This window comes from Bubalus bubalis, chromosome 6 (genome assembly GCF_019923935.1).
Source record: "Bubalus bubalis isolate 160015118507 breed Murrah chromosome 6, NDDB_SH_1, whole genome shotgun sequence".
NCBI lineage: Eukaryota > Metazoa > Chordata > Mammalia > Artiodactyla > Bovidae > Bubalus > Bubalus bubalis.
Window position 1 is genome coordinate 45,797,989 of NC_059162.1, and position 15,026 is coordinate 45,813,014.

Sequence of the window (15,026 nt, forward strand, 5' to 3'; positions counted from 1 at the left end):
TGGAAGAAAAGTTATGACAAACATAGACAGTGTATTAAAAAGCAATGACATTGTTTTTCCAGTAGCCATATACTGATGTGAGAGTTGGACCGTAAAGTAGGCTGGGCACCGAGAAATTATTACTAGTTGTGGTGCTGGAGAAGATTCTTGAGCGTTCCTTGGACTGAAAGGAAATCAAACCAGTCACTCCTAAAGGAAATCAACCCTGAATATTCATTGGAAGGACTGATGCTGAAGCTGAAGCTCCTTATTGGAGCTTTTTCGCTTTTGGCCACCTGATGCGAAAAGAAGACTCATTGGAAAACACACTGATGCTGGGAAAGATTGAAAGAAAAGGGCGACAGAGGATGAGATGGTTAGGTAGCATCATGACTCAATGGACGTGAAATTGAACAAACTGTGGGAGATAATGGAGAAAAAAGGGAGTAATGTGCTGCAGTCCATGGGGTCACAGAGTCGGACACAACTTTACGACTGAACAACAAAACAGCTTACACTAAGCTTAATGTGAAGTGAATTTTATTCTGAATTTAGCTGGGATGTTTGAGTACTCAGGCATATATTGCTAAAGCCATTGGAGGAAGGTATAATAAGTTCTAAAATATATATCTAATAAAATCATGATGAAAAAATAATAAATGTATAAAAAATACAGGGGTAAAGGAGCAAAAACACAAACAAAATGCCCCTAATGTGACTTTGCTAACATCATATGTATATATCTAACAAGTAATGTTAGGACTTCACAGTTACATCAGCCACAGAATGGTTTTGATCTCTGTAGTTGTCATGTAATACTAATCTTAGTTAAGTTTTACACATCTTGATCCAATTTCCAAAGATATAATACAAGCAAAATTTTAACTTTCGTCGGAGAATGTGTCTCCTTGCTCTTCCTGAGAATAAGTATTGATTTAATGACAAATATTTGAGGGTTTAAGGCTTTTAGAAAAGGGAAATTTGACCATGTTCCCCAGCATAGACAGGGAAGAGTCCTTGTGCTTGTCACTCCACTAATTATTATTGCTTTGTTCTCATTTGTACAATGGGGCTACTTACTTCACAATGATGGTTATCCGCCCCTTTTCCATGTCTATCCACAGTAAGTAAGGTCTTAATGGTCCTCAGTTCAGTTCAGCTCAGATCAGTCGCTCAGTCATGTCTGACTCTTTGCAAGCCCATGAATCCCAGCACGCCAGGCCTCCCTGTCCATCACCATCTCCCTGAGTTTACCCAAACTCACGTCCATTGAGTCGGTGGTACCATCCAGCCATCTCATCCTCTGTAGTCCCCTTCTCCTCCTGTCCCAATCCCACCTAGAATCAGGGTCTTTTCCAATGAATCAACTCTTTCCATGAGGTGGCCAAAGTACTGGAGTTTCAGCTTTAGCATCAGTCCTTCCAATGAACACCCAGTACTGGTCTCTTTAGGATGCACTGGTTGGATCTCCTTGCAGTACAAGAGACTCTTAGGAGTCTCCTCCAACACCACAGTTCAAAAACATCAATTCTTCGGCACTCAGATTTCTTCACAGTCCAACTCTCGCATCCATACATGACCACTGGAAAAACCATAGCCTTGACTAGACGGACCTTTGTTGGCAAAGTAATGTCTGCTTTTTAATATGCTATCTAAGATGATCATAACTTTCCTTCCAAGGAGTAAGCGTCTTTTATTTTCATGGCTGCAATCACCATCTTCAGTGATTTTGGACCCCCAAAAATAAAGTCAGCCACTGTTTCCACTGTTTCCCCATCCATTTGCCATGAAGTGATGGGACCAGATGCCATGATCTTAGTTTTCTGAATGATGAACTTAAGGCAACCTTTTCCCTCTCCTCTTCACTTTCATCAAGAGACTTTTTAGTTCCTCTTCATTTTCTGCCATAAGGGTGGTGTCATCTGTATATCAGGTTATTGATATTTCTCCCGGCAATCTTGATTCCAGCTTGTGCTTCTTCCAGCCCAGAGTTTCTCGTGATGTACTCTGTGTATAAGTTAAATAAGCAGGGGGATAATATACAGCCTTGACGTACTCTTTTTCCTGTTTGAAACCAGTCTGTTGTTCCATGTCCAATTCCAGCTGTTGCTTCCTGACATGCATCTACGTTTCTCAAGAGGCAGGTCAGGTGGTCTGGTATTCCCATCTCTTTCAGAATTTTCCACAGTTTATTGTGATCCACACAGTCAAAGGCTTTGGCATAGTCAATAAAGCAGAAATAGATGTTTTTCTGGAACTCTTTTACTTTTTCAATGGTCCAGCGGATGTTGGAAATTTGAACTCTGGTTCCTCTTCCTTTTCTAAATCCAGCTTGAACATCAGGAAGTTCATGGTTCACGTATTGCTGCGGCCTGGCTTGGAGAATTTTGAGCATTGCTTTACTAGTGTGTGAGATGAGTGCAATTGTGTGGTAGTTTTCGCATTCTTTGGCATTGCCTTTCTTTGGGATTGGAATGAAAACTGACCTTTTCCAGTCCTGTGGTCACTGCTGAGTTTTCCAAATTTGCTGGCATACTGAGTGCAGCACTTTCACAGCATCATCTTTCAGGATTTGAAATAGCTCAGCTGGAATTCTATCATCTCCACTAGCTTTGTTCATAGTGATGCTTTCTAAGGCCCACTTGACTTCACATTCCAGGATGTCTGGCTTAGGTGAATGATCACACCATCTTGATTTCTTGGTCATGAAGATCTTTTTTGTACAGTTCTTCTGTGTATTCTTGCCACCTCTTCTTAATATCTTCTGCTTCTGTTAGGTCTATACCGTTTCTGTCCTTTATCGAGCTCATCTTTGCATGAAATGTTCCCTTGGTATCTCTAATTTTCTTGAAGAGATCTCTAGTCTTTCCCATTCTGTTGTTTTCCTATATTTCTTTGCATTGATCCCTGAGGAAGGCTTTCTTATCTCTTCTTACTATTCTTTGGAACTCTGCATTCAGATGCTTTTATCTTTCCTTTTCTCTTTTGCTTTTGCTTCTCTTCTTTTCACAGCTATTTGTAAGGCCTCCCCAGACAGCCATTTTGCTTTTTTGCATTTCTTTTCCATGGGGATGGTCTTGATCCCTGTCTCCTGTGCAATGTCTCGACCCTCTGTCCATAGTTCATCAGGCACTCTATCTATCAGATCTAGTCCCTTAAATCTATTTCTCACTTCCACTGTATAATCATAAGGGATTTGATTTAAGTTACCTGATTGGTCTAGTAGGTTTTCCCTACTTTCTTAATTTAAGTCTGAATTTGGCAATAAGGAGTTCATGATCTGAGCCAAAGTCAGCTCCCGGTCTTGTTTTTAATATAATCAATCTGATTTCAGTGTTGACCATCTGATGATGTCCATGTGAAGAGTCTTCTCTTGTGTTGTTGGAAGAGGGTGTTTGCTGTGACCAATGAGTTCTCTTGTCATAACTCTATTAGCCTTTGCCCTGCTTCATTCTGTATTCCAAGGCCAAATTTGCCTGTTACCCCAGCTGTTTCTTGACTTCCTACTTTTGCATTCCAGTTCCCTATAATGAAAAGGACATCTTTTTTGGGTGTTAGTTCTAAAAGGTCTTGTAGGTCTTCATAGAACCATTTAACTTCAGCTTCTTTAGCATTACTGGTTGGGGCACAGACTTGGATTACTGTGATAATGAATGGTTTCCCTTGGTAACGAACAGAGATCATTCTGTCGTTTTTGAGATTGCATCCAAGTACTGCATTTCGGACTCTTTTGTGACCATGATGGCTACTCCATTTCTTCTAAGGTATTCCTGCCCACAGTAGTAGATATAATGGTCATCTGAGTTATGGTGAATACCCATCCCAGTCCATTTTAGTTTGCTGATTCCTAGAATGTCAGCGTTCACTCTTGCCATCTCCTGTTTGACCACTTCCAGTTTGTCTTGATTCATGGACTAACCTTCCAGGTTCCTATGCAATATTGCTCTTTACAGCATCGGACCTTGCTTATATCACCAGTCACATCCACAACCGGCTATTTGCTTTGGCTCCATCCCTTTATTCTTTCTGGAGTTATTTCTCCACTGATCTCCAGTAGCATATTGGACACCTACCAACCTGGGGAGTTCCTGTTTCAGTATCCTATCATTTTGCCTTTTCATACTGTTCATGTGGTTCTCAAGCAATAATACTGAAGTGGTTTGCCATTCCCTTCTCCAGTGGACCACATTCTCTCAGACCTCTCCTCCATGACCCGTCCATCTTGGGTGGCCCCACATGGCATGGCTTAATTTCATTGAGTTAGATATGCCTGTGGTCCGTGTGATCAGAATGGCTAGGTTTCTCTGGTTATGGTTTCAGTGTGTCTGCCCTCTGATGCTCTCTCGCAACACCTACCTTCTTACTTGGGTTTCTCTTACCTTGGACATGGGATATCTCTTCATGGCTGGTCCAGCAAAGTGCAGCCTCTACTCCTTACCTTGGAGGAGGTCACCTCTCCTGACCTTAACATGGAGTAGCTCCTCTTGGTCCTCCTGTGCCCATGCAGCTGCTTCTCTTTGGACATAGGGTAGCTCCTTTCGGCCACCGCCCCTGACCTCAGAAGCGGGGTAGCTCCTTTTGGCCGCTGACCTTGGACGTGGGGTAGCTTCTCTCGGCAGCCACCTGTGACGATGGACGTGGGGTAACTCCTCTCGGCCACTGTCCCTGACCTCAGATGGTCCTAGTCCCAGTAAATTAACACTGGGAGTTAAGCTACTTATCTTTGTAGTTTTCTATACATGAAAGTATAGTTCAACTTTTTTGCTTCCTCAGTCTCACACTATAACTTGCTAGGGTGTAAACAGACTGAGAAATGCAAAATGTTTGTGCATCCTTCTTGTATGTTACATATTCAGGGGCATGTTCACTCTATCGGGGTGGAAAATTTGGGATATTTTCATTCCCCTTTGATAAATCACATAACACCCCTACGAAACTACACACACCCATACACATAAACACACACACAGGCACACAAATACCACCTCAGAGAGGGGGCTCTTTCTTGAAATTTTTTGCTGAGACAATTAAACCAAACCTAAAGTCAAGTATTATGAGCATCAATTCCATTGATAAACCCATTGACAGGGCATTCCACTGCTCAGCTTTAGAAACAGTATACTTACTCAAGTTAATAAAATTTTATTTTGAATATTTGGACCTATAGTTTTCTTTTATGTCTAAAAGAAAACTTATGTCTTTATAATTGGGATGTCTATATGTCTTCTCTTATGTCTATATATTGGGATTGAGATCATTAAAAAAATAAGCAGTAGAACTTTTATCATTCTTTCTGATCAGAAATAGTTTAATAAAAAGTCTACTGTTTGAAAAGCAAATTGCAATTCTAAAGATTCATTATGCAATACTTTTAATAGCATCTAATTCCACTAACTGTTATAGTAATACCCACTATTAGATACTTAGTATAAAATACTTTTAATAATATGTGTTTAATTGTCCAGTTTATTTCATGGTATTTGATGTATTCCAGAGTTCTGAAATACCAGTTACTAATCTCACCTTGGTTGTCCCCTGCTTGTAAACTTTCAAATGGCTACTCTATCTGATAATAAAATTAGAACTAGTATTTTAGTAAAAAAAAAAAAAAAAAAGTGCCCTCTATTTTATATTCCAAGTCCCCTTACTTTCTCTTTCTATTCTTTGCGCTTTACACTCCAGAAACACTACATTTTCAGTAGTTCTCCACATGCAATATGTTGTTCTGTGTTTCTGAGGATAGTTCTTGCACTGCCCTTCGTTCTCCTTTTAACCTCAATAGACTTAAGTGCGTAGCTGTTATATGTGCTGCTTCTGCAATTAAAGTACACATTTGACTTTGAGAAAGGTTGTCAAAGCTTTTTTGTCCCTTAGTATCATCATTTGTAAAATGAAGGTCATTCTGTCATTTTTGAGATTGCACCCAAATACTGCATTTCATACTCTCTTGTTGACTATGAGGGCCACTCCATTTTTTCTAAGGGATTCTTGCCCACAGTAGTAGCTACAGCAATCATCTTAAATCCACCCATTCCCATCCATTTTCACTGATGATCCCACTTCATAACACTACTGTGAGGATCAAAAAAGTCCTCTTTGCAGTACTTAGAAGAGAGTTTTGCACTTAGTTAAGTACTCTATGCAGGTTAGGTGCAATTATTTTTTAATGGATAAACTTTGTTCTTCCACTATGAATCAGTTTAGAGACTTTTGTTTTTAGAAACATATTTCCTTCAAAACTCAAAGCAGCCTACCAGACATTTTGCTTCCTTATTTAATAATGGTAAATGAGTGCAAAATTAAAGTAAATTCTTTTATTTTTGAAGTATATATTGGCAGATACCCGACAAGTAGACCTCATTGAAGTGGCTAGTCCCTGATCTTCATGAGGTTGATCTTCTGCCCTCTGGAGGGTATGCTTCTTCAAGTCTCCAGCATACCAGCTACTTCTTGCTTATGTTGTCCAGTCTGCATGATGTTTTCAATGTAAGGGATCATAATGATATGCTATGGTATGGCCAGGTTGTTTCAGATTATGTATATTATTACAGAAGATAATTGACATATTCTTGAGGCAAACCAGTAAGTGAATATTCTTGTTTCTCTCATGGATGTGAGCTGTTTCCGATCCCTTTTCGACAGCAACAGGATGAAAAGTACGCATTCACCAAATCAGTGGCCACGTGCAGTGTACCTGTAGGCTTACCTAATCTGCAGTAATACCACATTTGCCATAGACACCGCAGTCAGGACTACACTTTGGTCAAATCTGCAGTAGTTTACATTCTCCAGGAATCATCTAGTCTCAGCAGGGCCAGACTGGGGAATGAAACAGAAGTAGGACATAGACCACCACCATCTCTCACTATTCCACCCACTCCAGACTATGATATTGTGTTTGATTTAGTCTCTTGACCAGGGTTTCATAAGTTTTCTGGCCTTCCCAACTATTGTAGCTATAATAGCTCTTACTTTGCAGACCAGAGACCCATTGTGGGGGTTACTTCTACTCACACATTTAACATTTTGGTTATGCACCTAGAGGCTTGGGGATAACCACTACCTGGGTTGCCAGTGAATTTGAGGTTCTTTCTTCATCGCGAAAGAATTCAGAGATGAAGCAGAGAGGTTAAGAAAGTGAAGTGAAAGTTTATTTAAGCAAGGATACGCTCTCAGAGGGAGAGTGAGCAGGCACTTCAGGAGCTGCCACCGGGTTTCCTTGGCAAACCACTTATGAGGGGCCTAAAAATGAAGGGGTGGAATATTCACTGGGGAAGGAGGGATTTCTGTTGCCAGGTAGCTTGAGTTAAAAGTGTCGTGGCCTCAGGGTGTCCTTATACAATGATTACTTCTTATCTGTTAGACTAATCTTATGGTAATGAGGGCCCAAGGAGAAAAGGTTGCATTTGGATTCAGGAGATTCACCCTTTTCCCTACCTTTCTTTGCCTGCTACTTGGACTCTTATCACCCTAAATATATTGTTTCCTATCAGTCTGAAGGCTCCTACTTTACTTTGTCTGTCTATGGACTCCTGCTGCTTATACATTGGGTGGTTTAGGCCCTTGCCCCCATTTCTCTGCTTATACCTGGTTATTTACCTGCTATAACACCTGGAGCTGTGCTCCACTTAGGCCAACTGTGAACTTTATCTAGGCCTATTTTTCACCCTGTCTCTGTAGGCCCCACTCCTCAGATATCAAGTCAATGAAGAGACTTTTCCAGTGTCCTTGAAAATGTGTGATTATCCCCCTTCCCCAGTGTGCATACAGTTACATGGGTAAATGGCCGTAATTTCTTTTGAAGAAGTAGAGGAATCTTTATAGTACTTATTTGCTAGGATGTTGCAGGGTGTTTCTTTCTACACGACCTGCCCACCTCTTCAGTCAGCAAGTTCAAGATCTGAAAATTGGCTCATGTCTGGGAACTGAGCAATGTATTGTGACTTTTAATAGGAGTGTCCACCTCTGACTCCTGACTTTATTCATCCTCCCTGGACAGTGCCCACTATCAAAATCCTATTGATTTTTAAAAGGGATTTATTGCCTGGGAACTATATTCAGTATCTTAAAATATAATGGAAAATAATTTTTAAAAAAATATAGATATACACACATATATGTTTAACCAAATCACTTTGCTGTACACCTGAAACAAACCAAATATTTTAAATCAACTATACTTCATTAAAAAAAAAAAAAGGCTTTATTGAAATCCCACTACCTCTCTTTTTTCTTGCATGTATGACCCCAGCCAAAACGAATCACTCTGTCCCCTGAATTCTTGTAGACATAATGCTGATCACACTCTGTTGTTTGTTATACTTATTTCTGTACATTAGGCTGAAACTCTCATTTATCATTTTATTCTTTAAAATACCGCACATAGTGCCTTGAACATACTGAGAAACCTGTGAAAATTTACTGACTTGATTTTAAATTGCTAACTTTTCTTCTGCCACTTAATTAAAAGGCAAAAATGCATTTAGCCATTAAGTAGAATATGTTAGTGTTCTATTTGTATACTATTTTATATATGTAAGCCTATATACTAAAAGACAAAATATTTTCATATATATATATGGAATTATATATGTGTGTATTAAGCTAGATTATTTTTGATGTTAAAGATTAAGATTTTAATTATTCAAATGCCAAAATCTAATTACCAAAATCTTTCTTTACAGATAATTTGTGGTAAAAGCCTTTCAGTGAATGACATTACTCTTAGTACTTTGAAAGAAGAAGGGTACAAAGCTGCTTTCATTGGGATAGGTGAGTAGCTTATTTTCAAATATTTTTCTTTATAATTTTTTTTTTTACTTCCTGACAGTATTCAGAAGAATAACTACCTTCAGACATTTTTATGATAGAAGTTGTGTCTGTTCAGAAAGGAGCAGATAGAAATGAATGGCCAAAGAAAATTTTCTATTTTATAATGAGTTGCACTTTCTCACCTCATTATAGATTGACTTGGACAAGACAGTCTTTATCTTCCCATTCTCTCACCGTATTCTCATCACCAGTAAATATCTAAGACGCAAAGTGTTTTCAGGTCATGCCACAGAAGCTCAGAATTCAGGCTTAGAAATATCTAGATGCTGTAGCTTTCTCTTTATGATAAAACAAATTAGTTAAATTGATATTAAGAGATAGAATTGGCTCATTTTCTTTTTCTTTTTTTTTTGATATTTTCTAAAGACTTTTCATATTTGGCTGAATTATAAAGATGTTTGATCACAGTTCTGAATATCACATAGTGTACAACTGCTAAGTCAATCAATGTGCCCTATGGTTCCATATTTTGCCTAACTATCCCAGGGAGATTGAGTTTTCTAACGTGTTCCCCTTTCCCTTACTCTGTACTGAGACCAAAGTGAACACACTGTTGATATAATTTATTCTTTGTCTTGTGAACTTTGTATTTATTCTCTTGCACGATCATATTATGAACAGTGATTGGCATATAAACTGAGTAAGTGCATCCTCAGGTCTTTTAGTTTGTCTATCTCCTCTCTAGTTCACTCTCTTTGAATATAAATGTCTAGTAAACCTACACAGAGGTAAAAACTGTTCCATCTCTTTAAGTAATCACATGCTAGGTAACATTTATTTTGGGGCTGTCATTTTTCATATGTTTCTAGAATAAAATCATCAGGAATGCTTTTTGCCTACTAAATTTTTATCAAGATGGTATGTGTTCCCTTACTGGTTAGTTGATAGCAAGTCTTAAAACCATCTTGTCACTCCCTTTACTTAGGTGAAAAATTAGGAAGAGGCAAACAAATTTTTACTGCCTTCTAGCTCCTAAATGTCTTTATTCAACCTCCTTTCTTTCATAAACTTGATTGCCATTGTCATCAATATTTCTCTAGGTTATTTAAGTATAATAATTATGTGAGATAAAAACAGGAAAGAGAAAATTACCCTTGACTTTGGCTTTATTTTTCAATATTACATTTGTACTGAAAATTTTACATAAAGAAATAGGGAAAGTATTTTTTTCACATATATTCTACCAATACCAGCAAAATTGAATCATTAAGTTGCTTTTACTCTCATCAAATGCATATTAAACTATGTTTTGTTGTTCTTTAGTTGCTAAGTCGTGTGCAACTCTTTGTGACATGGTGGACTGTAGCCCCACTAGGGCTCCTCTCTCCGTGGGATTTCCCAGGCAAGAGTACTGGAGTGGGTTGGCATTTCCTTTTCCACGGAAAATGTGTTTAGTTAATAATAAATGAAAAATTTAGTCAGGCAATAGGTCTGAAACATTGGCAATGTTTTCAAATAGCTATTTGAAATTCGCCATTGTAGTTTCCTATAGCAGTTGTATGTAAAAGATATGGAATTGTATATGCTAATGCAGTTTCATGTATCTCTATGAATTTTGTCCACAAAGAAGCTCTGTACTGAAGAGAGAGGGGCCAAATAAACAGCTGATATGCTGAAACATCTCCAAATTAACTGCTCAAGAAGCAAATTATAACAAAATTGGGAAGAATTGAAAGTTTTATAAGTCTGAGTGGTTTCAGTTATAAAGTGCTATCTTCCATCTGCAAGAATCAGGAATGTTTCAGAGTTTTCTTTTATTCCATTAAGTCCCCTTACATATGTTATTTGATAGTGCTACATCCCATTCACAAAACTCCATTTGACTCTGCATTGAGGTGTGAATAAAGCACTTAAAATGTGAAGTCCTTTCATATTTATGTTTCTGTGCATTTTCATGCTGAGAAGTGAATCTTTTGACATTTTAGTGTAGTGATGTGTAGAATGCAGTTATGTTCTCTTTGAGTATTTTGTATGAAATATGTACAAGAAAGTTTCATCTTGTCAAAAAAAAAAAAAGGAGAGTGGTGTTCTGTGTATAGGAGACAAGTAGCCTTGCTCTCCAGGAAGTACTTACTTGACACTCTTGATTGCCAAGTTGGGAATTTATGCCCTTTCTATTACCATCTGACAGCCTATTACTTAGACAGCCTCACATCTTTTCATGCTTTTGTTCATTCACCATGCTTCTATATTGTAATTCGACTTCACTCACTTTGTTTACCTACCTTTTCCTACTCAGGATAGAGAAGTAAATTTTGGAATAGGAATTCTATATCACTTAGGATATAGGTTTGGCCACTTTAAGAAAGGAAAATAATAAAGACCTAAACAAGATATATGTTTAGTCCTCTCTCAGTTTAACAGTGTGAACCATCCTCAACACGTGTCTTCTTTCTTTGGTTCTTAGGTGGCCAGTCTTTCCACATTCCTGCTAACAAAAATTGGAAATAAGAAAGGGAGTTCCTTTCCTCTTAAATTTATGACCCAGAAACTGCACGTGTTACTTCTGTTTTTATCTTATTGTCTATACCCTAGTAATATAAACATACCTGGCAGCACAGGTTGCAGGGAAATATAGCCTCTAGCTGAGTGGACATAGTGCTCCATTAAACTTCTATTCCTATAGAGAAGGAGGATGATAGATATATAGAGAGGGAAAAAATAGAAGTCTCACCCTTGATGTGCATCATTATTTGTATTTGACACCTAGAATCCTTAATTGAGAGAAATCAGTAAGCAGGTAATAGCCAAGAAAGAAACTCAGAACTTAGCACTCAACCCGTTTGTTATAATGATAATGGAGTATTTTATCTTTCTGTCATTGGGAATATCATATTTTAGACCTATGTTTGTAACTATGTCTCATTCTGTGTTAGTCTAAAGGAAAAATAAAAACTTACGTTTTAATTAAATATGACTTATGAAGGATAGCTTTGTAAGTCCGTGCCTAAGTCCATAGCATGTAAGTCCATCTCAGATTCTGAAGATTACTGATTTTTAATATTGTTTGTGCTATTGCTGGTGAAAAGTTGCTCACTTTTAGTTTTTTTTCCAAATTCTAACAGAATCCATTAAGGAAATTATCTCATTGTACATACATCATTGTGAGACTGAAAAAGTATGTCTCTTTACCCATGAGAGGTTTATTTTTTTCTAAGTGAAATAAAAATAAATGAGATAAAGCTCTGTGCCTTATTCAAACCTGATTGAGTTATCTTTGAGATAATTGGTATTTTTTTCAAAGACTTTAAATTTTTGGTATTTTTATTGAAATAAAAGCACTGGCACAGTATGTTACTGTCAGTGTTTAGAAATAAAGTTAGAACATCTTCTGTACAAGGTTTTTTCAAAGTATTGGATGGCTTTCTTTGGTTGGTATTAAAATCAATATAATGGATGACAATCATCATTTTTTGTTATTAAAAGTGAGCACAAAATAATAGAAAATATCAATGTGTTGCACATTGTTAGGGTGAGTATTATTTTGAGAAAAATGTTTTTCCATCATATGTGTATTTGGTTTTGGTGTATGTGCTTGCACATGCATATTGCATTATACGGAAAATGTGTTTTTAAAATGTGGTTTGGTAGTCAATGCTCAAAACCCGCTGTTGTACATTGTAAAGGCCCTAAAGTACTAATTGCCTTTTCCCCATAGCACGACAACCCTCTCAATAAGCAGCTGCTGAGTGAATTAAATAGGTTTTGCATGATTACAGTATTCTAAATATTTGTTTCTTTTTGTTTTAGTTCTTTGGGTGATTATATTCTAGAGCCAATCTGAGTATCACTGTTCTAGGTGACTGAAGAATCAAACCCTTAACGTTTAATTCAAAGTAGCCTATTTCCCTCCCCCACCCCATTTTTTTTTTGGCTTCACTTGGTCTTTTGGGGGCATGAGCGCTCTCTAGTTGTGTTGCACAGACTTACTTGCCCTGAGGCATGTAGAATCTTAGTTCTCTGACCAGGGGTCACACTTGCATCCTCTGCTTTGGAAGGTGGATTCTTAACCACTGGACTGCCAGGGAAGTCCCTCTCTTCCCGTTTCTGATTGTCCATTTTATGGTAATTTACTTCTTATATTCTCATAAAGCATGACAGTGATGAAAAAACTAAACAAACATGTAAGGGAAGGAACATCCACGAAGACACTCTCAGAAAAGGTGTAATGCTTTATATATTCTTTTGACAAAGTAGTTTTTTTCTGAATTTTTGTTTTTAATACTTGGGGGAGATAAAGAATTATGGGGTAAATATCAGTAAAATGCATAATTATAGTCACAATAGATACAAAGGGAGCAGAGACTGCAGGAGGATATTAAAAAGCTGAATATCACCACCCTATGCTTTACTTGTGTTGACTCCAAAGATTTCTCTTGAGTTCACTTGTGACTGTCACTATTCTCCTCCTTTCATGTTACTAGGCTACTCCTTAGCCTCCTAACCAGTTTTCTTGGCCACTATTAGCCAAACAACAGAAATAGTGATCTTTCTAAAATTAGATCTCATCACATCATTCTCTCATTTAGATTCCCCCATTCTCCCATTCAGTAGCTCCTTATTTTCTTCAAAATACAGGAAAAATCCCTTAAAATAGACTGCCAAGGCTTTTCATAATTTATTAACAACTTATGTCTTTAGTGACTTATTACATTAGATGTTGCAGACATTTGAAATATTTTCAGTTTTACCTCATCTCAATCTTTTAAAATCAATTTTTGGACCTGGTGTTGCCTGAACCCAGAACTGTCACTATTTGCATATTTGTGTTTTTACATGTGTCCTTTTTTCTATTTCATGTAATTCTCTTTGCTTATAATGATCCATCCCCTACCTTCACTCTTTACCGTGGACAAATAAAGCCACTTCACCATCACCAGTCATCACACCATCATGTTTCTGTTCCCTCTTTGGATGTCTAGATCAGATTTTAGCATTTATTTCCATGTATCATAGTAGACTGATTATGTATTTGTTTCCACCACCAGTTGTTAAAACTCTTGTAGTTTTAAGAGCCTGTGTGCCTTCAGTTCATTTCAGTTCAGTCACTCAGTCATGTCTGACTCTTCGCGACCCCATGAATCACAGCACGCCAGGCCTCCCTGTCCATCATCAACTCCCGGAGTTCACTCAGACTCACATCCATCGAGTCAGTGATGCCATCCAGCCATCTCATCCTTGTCGTCCCCTTTTCCTCTTGCCCCCAATCCCTCCCAGCATCAGAGTCTTTTCCAATGAGTCAACTCTTTGCATGAGGTGGCCAAAGTACTGGTGTTTCAGTTTTAGCATCATTCCTTCCAAAGAACACCCAGAGTTGATCTCCTTTAGAATGGACTGGTTGGATCTCCTTGCAGTCCAAGGGACTCTCAAAAGTCTTCTCCAACACCACAGTTCAAAAGCATTAATTCTTCGTCGCTGAGCCTTCTTCACAGTCCAACTCTCACATCCATACATGACCACAGGAAAAACCATAGTATTGACTAGACAGACCTTTGTTGGCAAAGTAATGTCTCTGCTTTTGAATATGCTATCTAGGTTGGTCATAACTTTCCTTCCAAGGAGTAAGCGTCTTTACACATTGATAAATCTTCAATGTCTAGCATAGTTCCTGGCACGTAGTAGGAACTCTATAAGTATTTTTAAATTATTGATATTAATGCAGCTGTTTTGACTATTTGCCAAAATAAGTTGGTAGGATGTTAAAATATGTTGGAGTTTTAGGGTATTACAATATTAATCAAACACAAGGGGAAATAGCTACTACATTATTTTTAAGGTAGTGTTACAATATAAATGAAATAAAAAGTAGGGACAGTGATATTAATGGTAGTGATAATGATAGTACTAGCAGTATTAGCTAAAATATTCTATTCTCAGTCTTTAATATAATTTATGCCATTCAATTTTATGATGACCTTTGAAGTAGATATTATAAACTCTATTTTAAGGATAAAAAATTAAGGTTAAGCAATGTTAAAGAAAACTAGTAAATGGCAATCAAAACATGGAAAGATAATTTTATACAGAATGTGGAAAAAATGTAATAAATGCAAACATCTATGTGTGCGAAGTTGCTTCAGTCATGTTCAACTCTTCGAGACCCCTAAGGCAACTTAGCATAGATGTTTGCATTTATTTCCCAACCCTGGAATCAAATCCAAGTGTCTTACATCTCGTCTATTGGCAGGCAGGTTATTTGCCACTACTGCCACCTG

General features: G+C 37.7%; 1 protein-coding gene across 1 annotated transcript in view; it reads left to right on the forward strand.

The window, feature by feature from the left end:
• Positions 1-15,026, forward strand: part of DPYD (dihydropyrimidine dehydrogenase) — a 945,375-nt gene that overhangs the window by 268,763 nt on the left and 661,586 nt on the right. The window contains exon 8 of the mRNA XM_025289449.3: positions 8,664-8,751. Within this exon, the coding sequence (XP_025145234.1) occupies positions 8,664-8,751 (88 nt within the window). The remainder of the gene's footprint in view (positions 1-8,663; positions 8,752-15,026) is intronic.